The 25,171-nt window shown below is 37.0% G+C and overlaps 1 protein-coding gene across 9 annotated transcripts in view; it reads right to left on the bottom strand.

Annotated features, from left to right (window-relative positions):
* Positions 1–25,171, bottom strand: part of SUPT3H (SPT3 homolog, SAGA and STAGA complex component) — a 414,689-nt gene that overhangs the window by 88,567 nt on the left and 300,951 nt on the right. For all 9 annotated transcript variants that reach the window (XM_070361261.1, XM_070361263.1, XM_070361256.1 and 6 more), the window contains 4 exons: positions 19,012–19,124; positions 17,870–17,977; positions 14,142–14,309; positions 5,321–5,431 (listed from right to left, as the gene is read on the bottom strand). In XM_070361261.1, coding sequence (XP_070217362.1) covers positions 5,321–5,431; positions 14,142–14,309; positions 17,870–17,977; positions 19,012–19,124 — 500 coding nt within the window. The remainder of the gene's footprint in view (positions 1–5,320; positions 5,432–14,141; positions 14,310–17,869; positions 17,978–19,011; positions 19,125–25,171) is intronic.

Raw genomic sequence — 25,171 nt, 5'->3', positions numbered from 1 at the left:
AAAAGCATCTGAATCTTTAGGCTGCAAGGAAATACTCTTCTGTTACACAATTAAATTCAATTAAAACAATTAAGTACCAATTAATTGTCTGATAGAAAAACTCATTTAAAGCTTTTGCTATACTGTTTTTTTAAGGCCCTAAAAGTTTCTTAATATAAGTTTTATTTTATCCTTTACTTTTTTATATTTTAATTTTCTAACATACTAGCATTATTTTCATAATTGGTAAAATGAGGAAATTTTAAAAACTGAGAAAAATGAGATTAGTAATAATTTATGCTTAAAAATCATACCAACTTTGACACATACAACAGCCTCTGAAAACCTTTTTACAATAACTTACACAAATATATAAATTCATATAAACTGAATTTGATGAAGCTTTATAAATCTGAGGCTGTGCCATTTGTTCCATAGATTTCTGTTTCACAGGAGCTAGTAAGCAAAACCTAAATAGTAAGCAAAAATCAAGTGGAAACTATGTACACTCAGTTGCTGAGACCTTGTTTTTTAATATGACAGTGGTGGTAAAAAAAAAAAAATCCATTAATGTTCTTCAGTTCAGTTCAGTCGCTCAGTCGTGTCTGACTCTTTGCGACCCCATGAATCGCAGCACGCCAGGCCTCCCTGTCCATCACCAACTCCCGGAGTTCACTCAAACTCACGTCCATCGAGTCAGTGATGCCATCCAGCCATCTCATCCTCTGTCGTCCCCTTTTCCTCCCGCCCCCAATCCCTCCCAGCATTAGAGTCTTTTCCAATGAGTCAACTCTTCACATGAGTTGGCCAAAGTATTGGAGTTTCAGCTTTAGCATAATTCCTTCCAAAGAGCACCCGGGATTGATCTCCTTTAGAACTGGTTGGATCTCCTTGCAGTCCAAGGGACTCACAAGAGTCTTCTCCAACACCACAGTTCAAAAGCATCAATTCTTCGGCACTCAGCTTTCTTCACAGTCCAACTCTCACATCCATACATGACCACTGGAAAAACCACAGCCTTGACTAGACGGACCTTTGTTGGCAAAGTAATGTCTCTACTTTTTAATATGCTATCTAGGTTGGTCATAACTTTCCTTCCAAGGAGTAAGTGTCATTTAATTTCATAGCTGCAATCACCATCTGCCGTGATTTTGGAGCCCCCCAAAATAAATTCTGCCACTGTTTCCCCATCTATTTCCCATGAAGTGATGGGACCAGATGCCATGATCTTCGTTTTCTGAATGTTGAGCTTTAAGCCAATTTTTTCACTCTCCTCTTTCACTTTTATCAAGAGGCTTTTTAGTTCCTCTTCAACCACGATCAACTTAAAAAGTGAAAATGAACATTAATTTATTCTCAGGGATAATAATCTTTAAGTAGCATTTATATCTTAATGGTATAAACTATAAGTCTGTAAAGAAGTCACATTATAATTCAAATTTTAGTTTTTTCTAGGATTACAAAGTGAGGCTTCTGTGTGTGTGTATCTGTGTGTTTGGTGGTGGGGGAAATGGTTTCTACTTTATTCCATTTGTATTTTTACCTGATTTTTTTTAGAAAATACACTCCAGCTATTACTGCTACTTCCAATACTATTACTTCTACTATTATTAATGAAATACATTAAGAGCTTATCACTTGTCAAGTTCACAGTACCCCTTAGATTCTATCATGAAGTATGTTCTATTATTATGCCCATTTTACAGATGAGGTAACTGATCCATAGAGAGGTTAAGGAACTTCCTTAAGGCTACTTTGCTAGTAGGTGCAGAGCTGGGATCTTAATCTTGGCCATTTGGTTCTAAGGTCAATCACCATGCAATATAATTTTATATAATGCCAACTACAATGCATAAAAGGATAAGATGACAAGCATCAAAATGTCTCAGGATACCCCAGTTTGCTAAGTACTGTAATGACTACAAGTCACAGGCTCTGAAGTGATTTTCAGAATTATTTAGGAAAAATCAATAATTAAAAAAAGGTAAACTAGTCTTTTTAAATGTTCTTAAGTATTTAAGATAGATACAGAAGCTAAGTCTCCACCACAGAAGATCAGGTATACAGCCATGGGAAAAGTTGCAAAAAAAAAAAAAAAATCTAACTTAAATTAACCTCAGCTTAATCTAAGTTAATCTTTTAACTTCTAGGTACGATACTCTCTTCTGATCTTCTGCAAAGGATTGAGAATAAATGAAAACACTGAAAAGAAAGAAGTCACTGAGTAAAACCAACATGCCAAAGGCAATATAGTTGTAATTGGCTGAGTGGGGACTGGAGGTTTGTAAGTGTCTCCACAGCCTTGTATGAATGGCAGGAAACTGCTGTTCCGTCACACTGTCCCCTCCCTCTCCAACACAGCAGCTACTCAGTGCAAAGCGCTGCTTGTTCTCCTTTCTCCCCTCCACCTTCCATGGCTTTAATCACTCCTTTCTTCTACCATTTCAACTTATTATTCCAAGGGGAAGAACTCACTTTCAATTCTTCATATAATGAACCGCATTCCTGAAATCTATAATGGTGTAAATTTGTACAATCATTTCACAAGTCATACAGTAGAAGGCAGAATGATGCCACATCAAAAGCACAATTTTTTGGCTTTACTGGTTGACGCTGGGATTCAGTTTCCAAGTAACCTACTGGTTGTCATTTTAATTCTCCAAATTAGTCTCATAGTTTTAGGAATAAACTATGTATCAGTCAAGTTATGGGTAATCTAAATGAGATATCTCATTTATATACACCATTAGACAAGCACTTTATGTTCAGAATGACATGCTGCAAAGACAGAATCTCTATGTTTCATAAATATAAACTAGCTGCTAATGGCGATTTTAGTTTACAAAGGAAATTTCATACTGGAGGTAAGTTAGCTCAGCCTTTCTGCATAATTTAGTTCCAGTCTAAGGTTGCTAGAAAAGCAGCCCACATGCCTCCTCTCCTTTTAGGAGCCACAGCCCAAAGCCCAGGAAGCAAAGTGTCCCTAGAGCAGCATCATATATCACCTCAGGGAGTGGACATCAGGGAACTTAGCATCAGCATCCTCCCAGCATCAGGAGAGTCTCCTCTTAACAGTGAAGGTACGAGGGAACCAGGATCGGCGCTCACACTGTTAGCATATGTGGTCTGCAAATCTATTCTACTTTAAAGAGAAATTTAACTTTAAAAGGCAGATTTCTGTATTGTAATACGTAATACTGCCTGATCCTACTACTCATGACAGACAATGGAGTGGGCGTCTACAGCCCTGTGGGCCGGGCAGATCCTTACAGTCCCGGGTAATGGAGTAGACCATTCAAGGCCTGAGGCGTGAAGAAGACTCAGTGTCCGCCTGTGCTGGCCTTCTTTCCCATCTGCTGTTGACGCTGTTCATCTGCTCTGGCAGTGGCTAAGCGGGCCTTCAAGATCATGGCTTATTTGTTCTATTTTCCAGATCTATTTACACTAAGCATTTTTAAATTGAATTATTAGTTTAAAAAACCATATTGGTTATATGTTTATTAGACAAAAATCATCTTAAACTATATTTGAATACATACACACACACACTGAATATTTCAAGTATATTTCCTGCCACATACTACAATCTTGGATTATAAAAGCAACAATACATGACTATCAGGTTAGACACGGAGGAATGAATATATAAGTATACACAGACACACAGTGTCATCAGCCAAGATGGTTCTCAGGTGATCTGACCAGTGTTTTTAAAAACAAAAAACTTGAAGAATTAATGAGCTTACCACCACCACCACTTCCATGTGAAGAAACATCACAGACCTTGTGATTAGGAGATTTCCCCTTATAGTAGATACATTTTCCTTTATGTAATTTTACCCATTACTTTTAGTAACCATTTTAGGTTATTTCTCAAAACCCCTGTCTCTCTTTGCTACCCTTTAATTAGTTCTAGATTATTATCAACTCTGCCCTTTTCTTCTCTCTCTATTCCATTGCCTCAGACTATTAGTCATTATTTGGCTCTTATCTATGGATCTGAAAATTTTAATCCTTTGTTATAAATTGGTTCTTTCAATTTCAGTTGGTTTTTAAACTCTTCCAATCAACTCATATTTCTCTAAATCTCATCTTCCTTTTGGCTAATCACATAAAATAGTCTCACTTGTCATGTAGGAGAAAAATAAAACAAGAGATACAGACTTCATTCTTTCAATTGTAATAACCTAAAAACACTCATGCAAAAGGATACACTGCTTAATCAGTAACATATGATTAATATAAATATGATGAATCATATATATGACAAATTTAATACATTAACCACAAGTGAAAATAATTGTCACCATTATAGAAAGCTTCTAGAGACAAAGAAGCTCTGACACATTCTCGTGGTCATATTGATAATGCATATGATTAACAATAACCAATGAAAACAAAGAATGCTAAGAAAGCATTCTCTTTAACTGAAACACAAGAAAAAAGATGATGAGATAATTTTGAAGAAATTATGACTTCTATCAACAGATAATAGCAAAATCCACTCAGGAAAAAACATATGCTATGTACGTACGTATGTGTAATGTTACACATACATATTCTGCTTTAGTGTGTTAAAGTAGATGTGAATATGAAAAAATGAAACAAATGGTGAATTATACTGTGCTTTAGTCATAAATCAAACCTAGCTTTCTGAAAATCAAACCAATCCCTTATAAACAGAGAAGGACTTGGAGAAAGTTATATTAACATGAATAAAGATTTTTCTTAAAAGAGCCATAAGATGAGCATTTAATTAACACACATACACACACTCTTTCTTTAGGCTGTTGAAATATAAAGTCTTAAATTCTCCATTAAAAAAAAAAACAAACCTTGATTATAAGCTTTAAAACCATTTGAAGATGTGGAAGACTGTCTGCCTTTCAGCCTACTTCAAAGCCAGTAGAGAAATCATTTCTTCTTCTTCCAACTCAAAGTATGTTTAGGAGCAGAACATCTGATAGAAGTGGTATTGCCAATCTAACCAATTTTAAAATATAAAGTGCTTCTAGCAATATTTGGATACATATAATTTGACAAAAAAAGTTTTATAAACCTAAGCTTTGAAAAATAGAAAATATAAGCCCCAAGGAAAAAAAAAAGCATAATTTGTAATTGAAAGAAAATAATATTTTGTAGAGAAAAAAACTGTTCTTCCAAAAAGAGACAAAAATGACTAACTCTTATTTCCCAAGAGAATTATGCCACTTTTATACAACAAAATTACAGCTACCACAAATTGCTTTCAACAATTCCACTGCTGCTTCATTTGACCACTTGAAAATCAAAATTCTTTCAGATTATAAATATAACTTTTTATAACTCTGTTATTACGTACTGTGAATGGGGAAAGGGGGCCAATCTTGTGGCCGTAGCGTCGGATGGCCTCTCTGATGTGGCTGGGCTGGATGGCATCGCTGTGAGCCTCAACACCACAGGCCGCAGTGCTCTGCGACAGAAAAACACATAAATTGTTACTAAATCAAAAACACACAACACAACTACAGTGTATAAAATATGAAAATAAACTTTTATAAAATGGACGGTTTTTCCCTTAGGATGCACATCAGTGCTGCCATATACTACATCTAACAACAACAAAAAAATTCCATTAGCAAATCAAAGATGACTTTTACATGACCCCTTCCAAGCAGACCAACCAAATGCAATTTTTATGCCCCCAATATTTCACCTAGGCCTGCATGTCAAGGTACAGGAGAATAGAGCCGGTTGTGAGCGGTTGAAAAGTGTCATGTGAGCTTGCTGAAAGAACTACAGGAAGCTATTTTTTAAAAAAAACATTTAAACATTTATTACTATAAATGTGTCTTGGGAGCTTGTTGGATGTATTTCTGAAATAACCTGAGAGTCATCAATTTTAAAATAAAAAATGTAAAACTGCTATATATTTATTTATAATACAGGGGATGGCCATAGAAGATCATTTCAACCTGGTTCCTAGTTTTCTAAGTGTCCTCTGTGATTCATTTTGATATTTGGCAAAACTAATACAATTATGTAAAGTTTAAAAATAAAATAATTTAAAAAAATAAAAGAAAAAAAAAAAAAAAAAAAAAAAAATAAAACAGAAACTATTACTTTAATCTGCCTCATCTGTAAAAGACAAGTTTGAAAGTACACAAAGACACAAGAATGAAAAAGATTATTTGCAATAAGAGTATGGATCTCAACTCAAGAAATGTATGTAACATGATTTTAAAAAAATGAAATAGAGGTATTATATGTTTATGATTTAGTTGTAGGCTCTGGCTTCTCAAATACCTTGGTCTAGATCCCAGCCATTTCAGTTACCAGTTCTGTCAAGTCATGTAAGATACCTGTATTTTAGTTTCCTTATCTGTAAACAGGATAATAATTTTAACTGCTCTATAGGGTTGCTGTGAAAATTAAATGAGTTGATATGTTTAAACTCTTAGAACAATGCCTGACATATGTTAGCTATCAACAGCAGTAGGTTATTGTTTAAATTAAAAACAGCACATCCATGTTCTTGAAATGATAAGCTAATTTACTTAAAAGTGCAGTAGGTACCAGATGCCAAGTCATCAACATTAAAGAATCAAGAGAAAGAAATAGTAGCCCATGTATTACTTATCACTCTCATTGCAGAAGTACCATGCTCAGAATTCCTTATAGAGGTATATCTAGCATGACCTCTACTGAGAGTGAAATGGCAAATCTTATCAAAATGAAAAAATACAACCATGTTTGATCCAACAATTTCATGATTTCTAAGGATTTATCCTGCAGATATATTATTATACAGGCAAAAAATAATACAGATAGCTAGACAGTCACTGCTGTACTATCTGAATTAATGAAGCAAATGTTCATCAAGGAGAGAACCATAAAATCAATTATGATACATTCATTCAATGCAATAGAAACCACAGCAACCACCATAAAGAAGGAGGCAGCTCCATATAGATTCCTATGGAGCTATCTATAAGACATACTGTTTGAGAAAATGCCAGGTGTACAACTGGATAACCATGTTATCAGCTTTTTTTTTTTTTTAAAGGCTGAACAGTACATGCTCATTTAAGCATAGGTTATTTCTGCAAAGACACCCTGAAAATTAGTAACAGTGCAGAATTTCTTTCTCTTGGAGTACAGATGGGTGTCTGGAGCATATGGGTTAGAAGAAACATTTTTCACTGTACATCCTTCTGTGCCTTTTAAATATATTTTTTGTGCCCTTTGCATTTTTTTTATTATTATGAACTAGTAAAATAATTAAAACATTCCTACAAAGAGCATCTAATTATTCAAGCTGAACCTGAAATAAGACTAAAATATAAAACGAGAGCTTGATTATTTTTAATTATTTTTAACAAGACCTGAAATAAGCCAAATAGGAATATACTCTAGAGTATCTTTCTCAATTTCATTCCAACAATACCCTAAATAACATAACTGCTGTGCCCACAATAACAAGGATTAAATTATCTTAACCCCTCACTTTGGCACTCATATAAAAGTGCACACATAGTTTTTCTTTAAAAAGAAAAAATGCTTTCTTGATTCTTATCCCAAGTACTTTGTTCCAGTTGGATTATATTAGAATAAATGCAATTATCAAGTACCTGGTGAGGCTAAAGACTCTTTTGTGAGTTGGGCTGGCCAAAAAGTTTGATCAGGATCTCATAGACAAGTGAGAACAGACATTTTGGCCAACCCCATACAACATGGGGACATTCAGTTCAGTTCAGTTGCTCAGTCGTGTCCGACTCTTTGCGACCCCATGAATCGCAGCACGCCAGGCCTCCCTGTCCATCACCAACTATCAGAGTTCACTCAGACTCACGTCCATCGAGTCAGTGATGCCATCCAGCCATCTCATCCTATGTCGTCCCCTCCTCCTCCTGCCCCCAATCCCTCCCAGCATCAGAGTCTTTTCCAATGAGTCCACTCTTGCATGAGGTGGCCAAAGTACTGGAGTTTCAGCTTTAGCATCATTCCTTCCAAAGAAAGCCCAGGGCTGATCTCCTTCAGAATGGACTGGTTGGATCTCCTTGCAGTCCAAGGGACTCTCAAGAGTCTCCTCCAATACCACAGTTCAAAAGCATCAATTCTTCGGTGCTCAGTTTTCTTCACAGTCCAACTCTCACATCCATACATGACCACTGGAAAAACCATAGCCTTGACTAGACGGACCTTTGTTGGCAAAGTAATGTCTCTGCTTTTCAATTTGCTATCTAGGTTGGTCATAACTTTTCTTCCAAGGAGTAAGCGTCTTTTAATTTCATGGCTGCAATCACCATCTGCAGTGATTTTGGAGCCCCAAAAAATAAAGTCTGCCACTGTTTCCCCATCTATTTCCCATGAAGTGATGGGACCAGATGCCATGATCTTCGTTTTCTGAATGTTGAGCTTTAAGCCAACTTTTTCACTCTCCACTTTCACTTTCATCAAGAGGCTTTTTAGTTCCTCTTCACTTTCTGCCATAAGGGTGGTGTCATCTGCATATCTGAGGTTATTGATATTTCTCCCGGCAATCTTGATTCCAGCTTGTTAAGAGGGCAATATCCTGCAGACAAAGAGGGTAAGGGGTTTTCCAGCGCTTTCCTCTGTGAAAGCTCCTTTCTATCTGAAAAGTGGATTTATTTCTTTGCTACATGGCCATTGCAGAGGGACTCTTCCTTTACTTTCCCAAATAAGTTCTATTTTGGTATAGAATATGTTGGTCAAAATCTCCCAGAACTTCTGGCATGGAGATCCAATAGACTTCAGAACACTGAAGAAGGAAGTGTAAGTTAGAAACCACTTGTGGCCACTATTTGTAAGATGGCAGCAAGTAAGCCATCCTGTTTGAATCATGTTATCATTGCTAAAAATAAGAAGTTACCTTATATAAAAATAAGAATATTCAATTCTGTGAAAAATGTCATTAAAATTTCTCTTTTGCCCATTTCTGGTTTATCTGCTATAATTATGCCATTGCAAACACCAGCATAAGTTACCACATGTGCTTCTTCACCCTCTTGATTTGCCCACTGAGTTCTTTGCAAGGAAATCTTTACATCTCAAATGTGTCTGCAGTATTGTTTTCATCTCAAAAAATACCTTCTCATTTCTGTAAACATCCCTTCCCTCACCAAAGTACTAGTAATCTGTTTAAGTTCAAAATTCATATCAAGTTTAGAATTTTTACTTCAGCAGTGACTTCATAAATTTTCTAACAGTCTTCAAAACTGTTACAGAAGGATTAGTATTAAATTTATGTATTTGCTACACTAATAAAAATATTATGTTATAAATACATATGAAGACTGTTAGATTTATATACCAATTTAGCTTTCTCATTCTGCTTGAGCCCACATCTTGGAATATTCTTTAAATTTTCAAAAATGAAACCCACATGTTTGACAAAATACTGAGTCTTGTTGTCTATAGTGTATTTATCAGAATTTCTGTGGGGACTAAACTCCTAATTTCTTAAAGTCAAGAACAAGGTGCTTGATAAAATTCTTCTTCATGTGTCAGCTGCCCTTCCCCCGGCTGTATTCATATTCCACTCTTGGATTCTTCCATTTCGTTTTTAGTTATGTCTTTTTATTCAGAAGCTGCTGCTCAACACTGGAAGTGGAAGTATCACACGGAGTTCTCCATACTTCCTGGATCTGGGCATTGTCTCTCTTCTGTCCTTGCTGACTTGAACTGAATAAAATTCTTCAACAGTTTCAACACTCAACTGTAGTACAAGAAGTTACCCTGAAACTTCGGTTGCACCAGGATCTCTTATCTGACTCTTTTCTTCCCAACATAAAAGCTGTTGGGAAGAAACAACTTTTTTTTTAATCCTTTCTCAGCTTTCCCCTTGCCAGGTAATCTAATATTTAAGAAGGACCTGGAATCTCAGATAACCCTCTTACTCTTTTCACGACTACATCTTCTGTTAAACTTGATACTTTAGATTCTACAGAGGTGTAACAGAGGAGTAATATGTATCTCCAATCAGAGCAAGGGAAAGGTTAGTAGCCTTCTGTCCCTCACTGACCACATGGATTGATGTATGACCAGAGTGGGCAGGCAAGTGTCTTTTTTCTTCTCACTCTTGTACACAGAGCTCTCTCAGTTCTTCGAGTTTATAGAGGATTTCCCTTCAGATGAAGTTGGGCCACTCCTTGGCTAAAGGCTATAGTATAATACAGTTAAATACAGTTAATTTTCTCATTCCAAAATTTAACTGAGATGTTGTGTAATCTGTCATTCTATGTAAGTAGGAAGTGATTTTTTTTTAAACTAAAGAAATTAACTAGAAAAGGTATTTGAAAAGAAGATAATAAAGAATCACCAAATTCAAAGATTCATATATTATAAAATTTGGAAAAAACACAAGATATTATCTATGCTAAACTTTCCCAACTCCCCACATTATAGGTGATACAGTGAAGATAAGGGACACTCCCAAGATTAAAATGACAGTATTAAGATATGATTATACATCAAGTTCCTTGGCTTTCAGTACCATCACAGCTGAGGTTTCCAGTGAGTAAAAAATCAAAATATAGCAAGAGCTTGAATATGGAGTAAGAAATGGTAACCCACTCTAGTATTCTTGCCTGGAGAATTCCATGGACAGAAAAGCCTGGCGGGCTATAGTCCACGCGGTCGCAAAGAGTTGGATACAACCAAGCAACTAACACTTTTAGTTTCCTGAATGTAGAAGATGCGAATAAGTAAATAAAAATAAATAAATTACTTTACATATGCATAATTACCAGGTTAATTATAAATTTCTACGTAGTTTGTAAAGCAAATCCACTGAGGAGGTCCTTAAGTAATATTTTACACTCTAGTTTTAGTTACTGAATGAGTTGGAAAGCACTATAGCCGAAATTCTTTAGAACTACTTTACAATACAGAAGTTCTTTATTGTTCGGAGTTTCCCTTAATAAAGAAGCACTGAGCTCTGTCACTTTGAAAATAGAAGGGGGAATCCAGATACGAGGATGAAATTTAAATGTGCTCACCATCAGTTATAAGATGATATCTTGGCACAGCTCCACTACTAGTAGTGGCAAACAGTTTCTCTTGTGCCAACCAACGTGTACAGAAAAGTATACATTTTGGACAAATTATAAAAAACAAGTACCTGAAAGCAAAAGAGTGATCTCACCCGGACAAAAACTGAAAGGGCGAGTACTATATATAGGAGGAGGGAATGGCTGTGGGTTGGTTTTCTGTTTTTCTGTTTTAGCCTAAGGGTAGGCCCTAGTCAGTACAGGGTCACGGGGCCTTAGAAGCATGAAGAACTGTAGCTCAGAGTTCAGGGCAACCACAGTAGGTGTAAAGAGAAAAAGAAAATCCCAAAAAAGGACAGAATCAAAGAAAGGAAGACAAATATTCAGTGTATAAATTTTACCCAAATCTTTGACTAACTTCTAAGCTATTCCTTCGTGGGACTGAATCCAAGAAACCAAGGTAAAACTAAATAAAGGAAGAGAGCGTCTAGCTGCTGAAGAGGCATTTGAGTTTGGAGTTTATAGAGTTCCATCTAGAAGAGTAAACAGTCTGCTTAACATACATATGAACACACCACCAACACCACCTCTTCTCATAGGAATACTACAGAACCTGAAATCTCTACAATATATTACTCACAATGTCCAGCATATAATTTAAAATTACTAGACATGCAACAACACAAGAAAGTGTGACTTATACTCAATGGAGATCAAAATAATCCAGATAGTTAATTTATCATATGAGAGTTTTAAAACAGCTATTATGAAATAAAAGAAGTTAAAAAATAACAATAAACTATAAAAAGAAATCAAAAGAAAATTATAAAACTGTAAAACAAAATATCAGAAACAAGACATTAATGGATGAGTGTTAAGACTGAACGGACAGTAGATAGAGTTTGGAACATAAGGGAAGATCAACAGAAGTTATTCAACCTGAAGAACAGGAAGAAAAGATTGAAAAGGAAATTCAACAGAGCTTCGGGCACACGTTGAACAATATCAAAGTAACTAACGAAAATATACCTGGAATCTCGGAAGGGGAGAAGAGAGAACATGAGGCAGATAATAGAAATAATAAGAAATAATAGCTGATAATTCCCCCCTCAATTTAAAAGTATTCAATTTTCAAGAGGCTCAGAGGATTCTAAACAGAAAAAATGCAAAAGAAAACCATATCTATGGATATCATAGTCAAACTGCTTAAAATCAAAAATAAAGATATGATTTGGAAAACATCCAAAGAAAAATAGAACATTACAAACACACAAAAAAGCTACAAAATCTTCTGACATGTGATTAAAAGCAGTGGCTCTAATATTTTCTCCCATTCTGTGGGCTGTCTTTTCATTTTGTTCATGGTTTCCTTCGTTTTGCAAAAGCTTTTATGTTTAAGTGGGTCCCATTTGTTTATTTTGATTTTCATTACCCTATGAGGTAGATCAAAATAGATCTTGTTTATATCAGGCAGCGTTCTACCTAGTGTTTCCCCCTAAGAATTTTATATATCTTGTCTTACATTTAGTTCTTTAATCCATTTTGAGTTTTTGTGTATAGTGTTAGAGAGTGTTCTAATTTCATGCTTTTACACATAGTTATCCAGTTTCCCCAACATCACTTATTGAAGAGACTGTCTTTTCCCCATTGTATTATATACTTTTGCCTCCTTTGTCATAGATTAGTTAAGCATAGGCACGTGGGTTTATCTCTGGGCTTTCTATCTTGTTCCATTGACCTATATTTCTGTTTTTGGGCCAGTACCATTCTGTTGTGATTACTGTAGCTTTGGATAAAATGATATAATCATTTGGGAAAAAAGTTCTTGTAGTTTCTTTAAAAACTGAGCACATAGCTACTCTATGATCCAATAATTTCATTTCTAGCTAGTAATTTCATTTCATTTACCTATGAAAAATGAAAGCATTTGTCCATAAAGATTTGTACTATAATGTTCGTAACAGGTTTATTCATAATACCCTCCAAACTGGACATAGCCTAACTATCAAAATGAGAATGAGTAAACTGATATACAAGCAACTTACTCATCAATAAAGAAGAATAAATTACACTTGTACTTAAAAACATAAACTTTAAAAATACCCTGAGTGAAAGAAATTTCACACAAAAGAGTATACATATTATATTCTCTTTGTATGAGGCTCCAGAAGAGAGAAAAGAGAGAAAACTAAAAAGTCAGAACTGTGTTTGCTTTTCTGGGGATGGTGACGGGATTGCCTGGAAGAGGTGTGAAAGAATTTTTGGAACTGATAGTAATGTTTTTTGTAATCTTGAGAGGGTATCAGAAAACAATGTATTTATATATCTGTCAAAACTCAGCAAATGGTATACTTAAGAATTGAGTGGTACACTGTATATAAACTTTACCTTTTTTAAAAAAGTATAATGTATACATTATAAATTTCTTTATAATGTATACATTATACAAAATTATGTGTTCTGGCACAAATTATACTGATGCCTGCTGCTTACCTTTTAATGTATCAAAAAAAAAAGAACTGGTGGATGGATAAAAGAATAATCAGATATACATATAAAGTAAATGTAAATATAGTAAATATATTAAACATAGTAAAATTTTAATTGCAGAATCAGATGATAGATATATGGTATTCACTCTACAATTCTTTTAACTTTTTTGTATGTTTGAAAATTTTTATAATAAAGTATTAGAAAACATCAATATCTTGCTATAAATTGGCTGTTTCTAAAATCTGATTAATGAGAAAAACAGAATACATGTTCCATCCCTGTGAACTCAGTAAGCTCTCCCTGTGCTGTGCTGAGTCACATCTGTCTCTTTGTGACCCCATGGACTGTAGCCTGCCAGGCTCCTCTGTCCAGGCGGATTCTCTAGGCGAGAATAATGGAGTGGATTGCCATGCCCTCGGGGATTTCCTGACCCAGGGATCAAACTCAAGTCACTCACATTGCAGGTGGATTCTTTACCATCTGAGCCATCCAGGGAAGCTCCACTCCACTGGAGTGGGTAGTCTATCCCTTCTCTAGGTGATCTTCTCAATCTAGGAATTGAACCAGGATATCCTACATTGCAGGCTGATTCTCTACCAGCTGAGCTACCAGGGAAGCCCCAAGATCTCTTTTCTTTGCACCAAAAAGAAAGAAAACGAAATAGAAGAATATATTAACCTTTTTTCTTTTCCTTTGCTTGGTCTTAGCCGAGTCTTGTCCAGCACTCCCATTCCCTAGGGATCCTGATGTGGTCTTCCCCGAGTGCTGTGAGCCTGCTGATGGAGCTGTTGGTGTAGGAGGAGGTGTGTTCTCAGGAGACTCTGGATAGGGCTTCATGCAAGACCCCTGTTCAAAGACATGTGGCTCTGAAATTAGGCAACCAGAACTTCTACTAACATTTTATTTAGATAGTTCATTAATTCAGTAATATTTGAAAGTTACAAATATAAAAACCCCATTTATTATTATCCAGTCCACAGAAATGATGCCATCATCTTGCCCCTAAGGGTCTAAATATATTAATTTCTAATCTGTCTGATCATTCAGATAAAAACTAAGATTCCTCAGATACAGCTTCCAAAATTTCTGCTGATTCAGTCAGATAGATATTTTTACTGAGAAGTTTTGTCAGTATTTCAAAAGCACTCAAAAGGAAGTTCTAAACTTTCCCCCCCGAACAGGATGCCTTTCAGACATTCTCTGTATCATGGTGACCGGCCTTCACTTCAGGGTGAAATAACTCACACTCAGTGCTTTAGGGTCACTGCAGCTTTATCCCTAGCTCCTCCAACACCTAGTCTCTTCCTTCCTTCAGAACATCCCTCACATCTACCTGCTTTCTTTGACTATGCCTGCAAGTCTGTTCTCTCTCCCTGGTGGAGGTCCTTCAAATATTTGAAGACTGTCTATCTCACAGCCTCTTCTCTTCTACAGGTCAAGCACCTTAAGTCCCTTCTACCACTTATTATGAGACGTGCCTTCGGGGTCCTCCTCCCACCCCTATTACTCTCCTTTAGATGGCCTCCACTTTGTCAATGTCCATCCTCTCAGATGGTGCCTAGACACTGAAACAAAACAAAAGATATTGTGATGTTTCCTTTTCAGTACCGTCACAATATTTATTATTTATCATTATAAGAAACTTATAGGCAAATAAGTCTTTTTCATATATGGTATTATAAATCTATATTTTCCCGATCCTATCAACTGTAATAACTATGCTATCTACTGACCTATTTAAAAAATTATGCTAAACTTTGTAAAACATTTTGCTGAAATTCAGATACTATTTCCAAGAATATTTCTTTGATCTGCTTGCCTAGAAACATCAAACAAGAAGGAATAAAGCTAATGTGGCATGAGTTGCTCTTAGGAAAAACAAGGTAATTCTTAGAGATCATTACTTCCAGAATATAAACCATGTGTTTGAAAAAAAAACTCTGGAAAATTAATTCAAATTAATATTAACCTTGATAATCTGAGAAACCTAAGTTTAACTAGCTCACTTCTTTATATGGCTAGTGTTCAAGAATGACAATTATTAAAATAGAATGCATGTGATTAATTCCATGCCTTGTGCTTCCAATCCAATTGACTGTACATAGCACCTCCATTTGGATCTTCTTAAAATACCCTTTTGAACTCATCACTCTTTAGCCAAGAAACTTTCAATTCTTCCTTCCCGAAGTGTCTAAGGCCTTTATTTTCTAATTTCCTACTTCCCTTCTCAATGAATCCTTGGCTTGAATATTTTAATCAGGTTTTTTCCTCCCTGTACAACTGCACTTATGCTGCCTCCAAAGCCTACAGTATTTTCCCCACTTTTATCATCTCATCAAAGTTTTATCTTTTCTTCAACACTCAACTTCTTTTCTGAAGTCTTCTTTCATTATAATTAGGGAGCTGCTTTTATCTCTGAACTTTCTGTCTATGACATTCATTTGGAAATCAGTACATAAAATCTTGAACTGTCTGTTTGTTCATTTACCGCTTTGCTTGTTTTGCAGAATGTTCTGTCTCCCTGAATACAGATCATATTAGTCTCCAGAGCCCCCACTGGTTCCTAACCTGGTAAAGTCCCTAAAGCAGCCCCTTAATTGTGCTTGCTGACCTGCAATGCTGATGAACAGGAATTCCTGGCCTAGAGTGGTCATTGTGTGTTGAGTTCGGTAATAAAGGGCAGAAAGACTTCGAGTCCCTCCAAATGTTCATTTTGACCACTAGTCATATTGGAGGAGGGGTGTCTAGCCGGCCAGGGAAATGCTGGAGGCCTGTATCAACATATTTAGCCAGGATGCTTTCTGACACTCCTGCTCCCATCTCCCAGAGAGCCCAGGAAGTTCAACACATACAAGCCATCTTTCTTAACTGCTGGGTAGCTGGGAGCAGCAGCTGTGGTTGCTGAGCACTGTCCAGGGCAGCTTGGCCACCCTGGAGAATCAAGAAAGTGCGGGGTGGAAATACAGTTTTCCTAGCCACGTAAGCAATCCCTTGAATGTTATGGGAAAACTAGGCTTGTTATGTTCACTGTAAATTTCTTTAATTAGAAATGTTACAACAAATTTGTCTGATGTTAATGAAAAGCATACTTCTACACATATTCATAAAGTGAACACGTACCAAAGACAGTTTAACGGGTGTTCTTTGACATCATAATTTGGGTTTGTAACATAAAGAAAACAAATACTGTTTAATCAACTGGGTGTGCTTTAGGGACTTTTGAAGCATGTTCACTGATAATGATGTATAACCTTTTTCAAGACAAAAATGGATTTTTAATGGGCATAAACATTTTAATTCCTACTTTAGTTCTAAGCCAATTTGGTTCCACAAGGGGCATAAAAAAGATGTCATACTTTTGGCTTGTAATAAGATACAGGCATATATCTTTATATATCTCATAAGTATCTCAGAGCAGAGACACTTAAACTTGGAGTCCAGTGGGTTCACAGATCCTTTATATTCATGGAATGGTTTCAGAGAGTCTCTGAATGCCCTGAAGTTGTATACAAAATGTGCAAATGTATTTATGGAGAAAGGATTTACAGTTTTCTTCGGATTCTCAAAGGGGCTTAGTAGCCATTTTCAGGTTATAGGTTTCACCTAACTAAATCTGAGGCTCACTTCATATTATACATGTGAATGTTAACCAAACCTCCTTGCTGCCCTCTTTATGGTCATTAGGTTGAATTATATGAAACTGATGTTTATGTTAGTGTAAAAAAAAAGTCAGATTATTTGCAAATTCATTAACTAGATGTTACATTTATGGTTTTTAGGCACATGCTGTTTACAGGAATTATTTTTTATGCCAAAAATGACACACACTTATTATACAAAGCCTTAAAGTTGGAAAGAAGACTCCACAGTCCCCACAGGTGGGGATCCCAGCAACAGAAACTGAATATAGAAAGGATCTGATTTTTGCATGATTGGGTCAATCAAACCCCAAAGGATACATGGAGCCGTATTTCTTTAGATCATGTTTAGAGATGGATCCATAACTGGAAAGTCCAACCATCAATAATGCCAGGAATTATCATTACATGAATAAAATAATCCTTTCATCTTTGAAGCAAAAATTAAATACATAACTTTTCTCCATGTTATTCAGTTAACTAAACCAAGTGTTCATCTCCCATGGAAATGAGAGGTACTCTTTCACTGAAGGGCCAGGAATACTAAATAAGGCTAAGAGAAGGTGATAAAATCACTGCATTAAGTGGACTGTTAGGGCCTGATACATAGTAGGTATTTGTTTGAATGTTGAATGTATTAAGATTCTGTGACTGAAGGCTATATATTCCTACATAATCTTTTTCTTAGAACTACTAATGTAAACACCAAACATGAGGGGAAAAAAAAAACCCCACAGATGTGTCAAAGCCAGATTTTTTAATACTCACCTCAGCAGAGTTGTGGTACTGAATGAAGGTGGCAGAGATGGCATGGCTGAAGGGGTCTCCTGCCTTGGTTACCATGTCCTGCCTCACAAGAAGAGCCAGATCCACCAACTAGAAGATCAGAATAAGAAAGTTACAGAGCTGGAAACAGTCACCAAGGTGACTGAAACGGTAACTACATACAAGCAATTATATCCCAAATGTTATTAGTGAGATGGTCTGCCTAAAACATCTGTATTGTGGACATAAAGGTATGCTTTCATGGCTGGTAAGTGGACCTACTCATGAACACAAAGGATAAAGTCTGACTTCCTAGTGGAGTGGTTCTCAAAGTTTATAATCTCTAGGAAAACATTTTTAAATACAGATTTCTGGGTTCCATGCTCTGAGAGTCAATAATAATTCAGTACAGCTGCTCTAGGATGTAGCTTAGAAATTTACATTTTAGACAAGAACCAAGGTGAAGCGGATGCTTGCAGTCTGAGAACCAGGCTCTGAGAAACTACTAGAGGACAGTGATTCCAGACTCAGGTTTTGGGAAGCACTCAGTGGATTGTACATTTCTAGAGAGGTATTTTTCAAAGTCCAAAAATAATCTCTAAGCAAGAGAGATGTGTACTTGGAATTCAATGTTGACGAAAACTAGGCAAGGATAGTTTCTGGTTTGGCTAAAGTTGCAAGAAACAGTCACTTTTGCCTAATACCCACTGGAGCTGAGGATGCAGAGAAACATAATTGGCCTGCTGCTGCTGCTGCTAAGTCGCTTCCGACTCTGTGCGACCCTATAGACGGCAGCCCACCAGGCTCCCCCATCCCTGGGATTCTCCTGGCAAGAACACTGGGAGTGGGTTGCCATTTCCTTCTCCAATGCATGAAAGTGAAAAGTGAAAGTGAAGTCGCTCAGTTGTGTCCGACACTTAGCGACCCCATGGACTGCAGCCCACCAGGCTCCTTTGTCCATGGGATTTTCCAGGCAAGAGCACTGGAACGGGGTGCCATTGCCTTCTCCATAATTGGCCTAAATTTCAGCAAATACTGAGATTATCATAGAAGAGAACTCATGGCTGTTTTCAGTCCTGGTAGAGCAGCAGGTGGAAGGGGAAAGCAGCTACATGCAGCTTGATACGACAGATTCAAGTTCTTACCTGTGCCACAGTTTCATACGCTAAATATGCTAAAATTTCCATAGCAATAACATTGGGCTTTATCTCCATACTACCGCAGTCCAACCAGTCTCGAAATTTGGACCCTTTTTTGGCTAGTCATTAAAAAAAAAGTAGAGAATATTTAGTTTTTGAAGTGTTTTAATACTGCATATTACTATCGCAAAGTGAAAAATATATCTATTGAAAACAATGTGCATAAAATGTAATTTTTGAAAACTCTTATTAGTGTCTAGATATATTCTAGTCCCAAGAACGCCTGTACACGTTTGCATCTTTCATATCTCTGCTGCCTAGAAGTACATTAAACCACTGAATGCTTAGCACTTCTTACAGTGTGTTAGAATAGCTTATCACTGACCATAGATTCTGTTCTAACAATAGTCAGAAGAATCACTTGCTTGATGTAACTTTATTCTTATGGAAAGAAAATCCTGGAAGAAAGAATCTGTGATGAAAAAAGGAACACACGGAAATGTATTTTTCAGTTCAGTTCAGTCGCCCAGTCGTGTCGAACTCTTTGTGACCCTGTGAATTGCAGCATGCCAGGCCTCCCTGTCCATCACCAACTCCCAGAGTTCACTCAAACTCATGTCCATCGAGTCAGTGATGCCATCCAGCCATCTCATCCTCTGTCATCCCCTTCTCCTCCTGCCCCCAATCCCTCCCAGCATCAGAGTCTTTTCCAATGAGTCAACTCTTCACATGAGGTGGCCAAAGTACTGGAGTTTCAGCTTTAGCATCATTCCTTCCAAAGAACACCCAGGGCTGATCTCCTTCAGAATGGACTGGTTGGATCTCCTTGCAGTCCAAGGGACTCTCAAGAGTCTTCTCCAACACCACAGTTCAAAAGCATCAATTCTTCTGCACTCAGCTTACTACCTTTCAAAATAGGTCTGTTTCTTGAGTAGGCTCGAAGTTGTGAATTTAGAATTAAATGGAACAAACTGATATCTGGCCTGATCTAAGTCTGTGCTTACATTTTCCTGATGAAAAATGTGTCCATATTCTTAAGCGTGATTCTCAAAACCACCCAGAATGATTCCAACCTTCCTTTATATTATTCCCTAATTAAAATGTCACCTGGGCTTGAATTAATCTTCTTTGTGTTGACCCCTGCATGGGATACTCTCCTATCACTTGACTTCATTCATATGAATCTTGCCCAGGGCCACAGACACACGTTCCCCATTCCAATCATTTACTGAACGCTTATCAGAGATCATTCTGTGTCTGCTCGTGATTTCACAAGCCACATTACAAGTTTTGTGGGTCGACACCACGCATCTCATCTCTCTGCATACCTACCAGTACTGAAAACACAAGGAATCTTCTGTTAGGTATCTCGAAACTGCCACAGCACTATGCAGTCTAATGTGACATAGGGCCACAGTAATAAGATATCACTTATTACTATTAATATATTATTAATAAACTATAAATTATATAAATAATTATAATTAATAATTATAAATTAATAAGTTATTATTAATATATTGTTACTTATTAATAGTAATAAGATATTACTAACTTAACTAGTAATCTAGAGGAAAAGATTGATAGTCAAGATTTTATCACATCTATAACATAATCATCTTTAAAAAATCCACTGATTATTCTTTTGGTTAATCTGGTCCTACAAGTCTGTGAAACACTTAATGGTAACTCCAAGCATGATGTTTTGATCCTGATAGATACAGTCCTCCTGGATTTCACATACAGAGAGTTTTCTGTGAAATAAATCACAGGAGACATTAAGTCCTGCTATTGAAGCATGTATCCAAAGCTGTCAGCCGTGGCCGAGTTACGGTGATCCCCACTGAAGCTATCTCCCTAAAGGAACCGATCTTCCCAGTGCTCTCTGACATGTAACATTCCATCTAACTAGGAAGCTGTAATAGCTCACCAACACTTGGTTCACATCTGTGGAATACTTCTGAAGTTAACAGGCAGCAATTTGGCAAGATCAATAAAATGCACCTTATTCATTTCTCCCTTTGACAGACAGTTATAGGGAAACTGGTTGGGCCACAGACTTGGATTACCATGATACTGAATGGTTTGCCTTAGAAATGAACAGAGATCATTCTTTCGTTTTTGAGATTGCATCCAAGTACTGCATTTCAGACTCTTTTGTTGACTATGATGGCTACTCCATTTCTTCTAAGGGATTCTTGCCCACAATAGTAGATATAATGGTCATCTGAGTTAAATTCACCCATTCCAGTCCATTTTAGTTTGCTGATTCCTAGAATGTTGACGTTCACTCTTGCCATCTCCTGTTTGACCACTTCCAATCTGCCTTGACTCATGGACCTGACATTCTGGGTTCCTATGCAGTATTGCTCTTTACAGCATCAGACCTTGCTTCCATCACCAGTCACATCCACAACTGGGTGCTGTTTTGCTTTGGCTCTGTCTCTATATTCTTTCTGGAATTATTTCTCCACTGATCTCCAGTAGCATATTGGGCACCTACTGACCTGGGGAGTTTATCTTTTGGTGTCCTATCTTTTTGCCTTTTCATACTGTTCATAGCGTTGTCAAGGCAAGAATACTGAAGTGGCTTGCCATTCCCTTCTCCAGTGGACCACATTTTGTCAGAACTCTCCACCATGACCCATCTGTCTTGGGTGGCCCTACATAGCACGGCTCAAAGTTTCATTGAGTTAGACAAGGCTGTGGTCCATGTGATTAGATTGGTTAGTTTTCTGTGATTCTGGTTTTCAGTCTGTCTGCCCTCTGATAGATGATGGTGAAGGAAAAGACCCTGATGCTGGGAAAGATAGAAGGCGGGAGGAGAAGGGGACGACAGAGGATGAGATGGTTGGATAGCATCACTGACTCAATGGACATGAGTTTGAGTAAACTTCGGGAGCTGGTGATGGACAGGGAGGCCTGGCATGCTGCAGTCCACGGTGTCGCAAAGAGTCAGATATGACTGAGTGACTGAACTGAACAGTGACTTTGCTCTGAACACTTGATTTTAAAAGTGAGGGAAAGGAGAGCTCTTGGTCAGATCTGTCCATCAACGCAACAGAATGGGCACCTTCCTCATTAGCTCTTCCACACTGAGAAGGCAGAGGTGAGGACCCTGGGTGTGTCGTGGTATCCTAGCACCCAGAATAGTGCCCGGCATTAGTGCATTCACCATAAATATTTCTAGAAGAAATGAGTGAGTGAATGAATGAAAGAACAAACAAATGATAGATAGTTCTTTAGTAAAAGGACAGGATCCAAACTGCTCCATACATCAGAAAAGATGCACAGAGGTCCCATAAGACTACTTGGTGTCACTAAGTTGCATCTGACTCTTGCGACCCCATGGACCGTATAGTGCACCAGGCTCCTCTGTCCATGGGATTTTCCAGGCAAGAATACTGGAGTGGGGTGCCATTTCCTTCTCCCAAACTGCTTGGGTTACTCCTATTCCTGCAACAGGTGAAGATTCTTAGGTAATTCTGTCCCTGAGACATGGGAAGGACTGTTTCAGAGATGGATCCTGCCAGGGTAAAAGTGGGTCCAACACAAGATGCATAGAGACCTCCAGTCATGATGGTGTGTTTTTACCAGATCTGAGGAGGGCATCAGACTCGATGAGTTCCTTTTCCTTCATCCCTTTTCTCACTGTATCAGGATTAATCCTAGAAATTTATCAACTTATTCAGAATAATAATGATCGATAATAATGATCAATAAATTTATCAATTTATTCAGAACCTTGACCAAAGGTCAAAAGTTCCTAGGATCATCCTCCTTCTGATATTCCTTGGTTTTTAGCCTGTGCTGGAAATAAACTTTATATAATAATTTCATATGGAAATGTAAGGTTAGTTAATTCTCATATACTTTGTCTTTCTCGTCAGTAACCGGGGCAAAAGCCATTCCATTCTCACCTCTCACCCCTCCATGTTATTTCATTATTTTTTCCATATCCCTTTTCACCAGCCCTGCCAGTCCTGACCCTTCCCTCAGGGCCCTCTGTGATGCTCACTGTACTCTGAAGAAAGCCTTCTGCAACTTCTCTCTCTGCAAAATCACTGTTATTTGGGTGAATCAAAAATAGCCTTCCTAAGAGGGCATGGTTTTCTCTGGAATTTTTTCTTTCCCTAAGATTTTTTTTTTTTTTTTTTGATGTGGACCATTTTTAAACTCTTTAGTGAATTTGTTACAATACTGCTTTTGTTTTATGCTTTGTTTTTTTGGCTATGAGGCATGTGGGATCTCAGCTCCCTGACCAGGGATCAAACCCACACCCTTTGTGTTGGAAGGTGAAGTCTTAACCACTGGACTGCCAGGGAAGTTCCCTCCCTGGAAGCTTTTATAGTAGGGGTTCCTTCTTTCTTTCTTTTTATACCTATTTATTGATCAGCTATAAATAGGGATAGTGGTCATAGCTCAGTTGGTAAAAAATCTGCCGGCAATGCAGGAGACCTGGGTTCAATTCCTGGGTCAGGAAGATCCCCTGGAGAAGGAAATGGCAACCCACTCCAGTATTCTTGCCTGGAGAATCCCATGGACAGAGGAGCCTGGTAGGCTACAGTCTACGGGGTTACAAGAGTCGGACACGACTTAGTGACTAAAGAGAGAGAGAGACTGATCAGCTGCTGCTTGCCAGCCTGTTAATTTCCCCATATACTGTAGGGCCTGGCAGCAACATCTTCATTCTTTTCTTTTCTCCCACAGGGAAACCATAAAACAAACAGACATCAGATTTCTCACCAACAACAGAGGCAAAAAGACAATGGAATCATGTTTTAACCAATAACTATTAGTCTACAATTTCCTACTTAACTAAACTATCAGTTAAATATGAGGACAAAGTAAAGCCATTTTTTTTTAAGACAAAAAGGAGTGCTTTAAAGTACTTTCAGAGGCTTGGGAAAAACAAAATTAGGCTGAGATGGAAAGTTCAGATACAAGTATACCTTGGAGATACTGTGGGTTTGATTCCAGACCACCACAATAAATCATATATTGCAACAAGACACATTACATGAAATTTTTGGTTTTCCAGTGCATATAAAAAGCTATGTTTAAAGTATACTGTAGTCTATTAAGTGTAAAATAACGTTATGTCTAAAAAAATGTACACAGCTTAATTAAAAATAATCTTGTTTGAAAAATGGCACCGATAAGACTTGCTTGACACAGGGCAGGGCTGCCACAAACATTCAACTTGTTAAAAAAACACACTATCTATGAAGCACAATAAAGCAAAGATCAATACAAGGTATGCCTGTACTTACCAACTTAAAGAAATTTTAGGCCAGGAATGTGCTTTAGAAAATTTAAGGATAGCAACTAAAATAATAGCAATAGAATAAGTAATACACAAACTGGTTTGTGAAAAATGGATCAAGAAAAGACCATCAATCCAAATAAAAGGAGGAAAACCAAATAAAAAAGCACAGTAAATTCAAAACATAAAATAAGATAGCATATATAAACCCCAATGTATAAGTAATTAAATACATATAAATTAAACTCATCAATTACAATACTCAGATTGATTAAAAAGAAAATTTAGGTATTTGTTTACAAAAACCACACATGAAACAATGGGGTTGAAAAGACTGGAAACAGGTTTATCAAATTATAACTAAATTACAGCTTTGTGAATTAATATCAGATTTTAAAAGACTTTTAAAGGGAAATGATGATCTGACTTGTATAAATATAAAACCAAAATACTGGTGAATGGGATCAGTGTCCTAATTGTAAAGCTCACCCTCAGCCTTTATAAGTTATAGATAGGTCATTTTTAAATGCACCAGCAGTCTCAGCTAGTGAGTACTACGATTAAATATTTAAAAAGACACAAATGGCTGGATCGCAATTCCTGTACCTTGGTCATGTATCAGCAAAGGCATGAAGAGTCTAGTTCTGGAACTGCTGAGCCCCTTGGACTGAGCATTCCCAAAGACAGTACTGTGGCACAGAAAACAGATTCTCCCACTAAGGTTTCATGATGAAGTACTGTGGCACTATATGAAGAAATATTTTTCAATGCCAAGTCCCTCTTCTTTAAAGAAAAAAAAAACTGAGCATAAGATACTGTTTATACTATAATTATTTTATACAGAAATGGAAAATATTAATTTTTAATCTACTATAGTTTATTATTGTTATGAACCAAAAA

This window comes from Bos mutus, chromosome 23 (genome assembly GCF_027580195.1).
Source record: "Bos mutus isolate GX-2022 chromosome 23, NWIPB_WYAK_1.1, whole genome shotgun sequence".
Classification (NCBI taxonomy): domain Eukaryota; kingdom Metazoa; phylum Chordata; class Mammalia; order Artiodactyla; family Bovidae; genus Bos; species Bos mutus.
The sequence above is the reverse complement of the archived record's forward strand: the minus strand, read 5'-3'. Positions and strand labels throughout refer to the sequence as shown.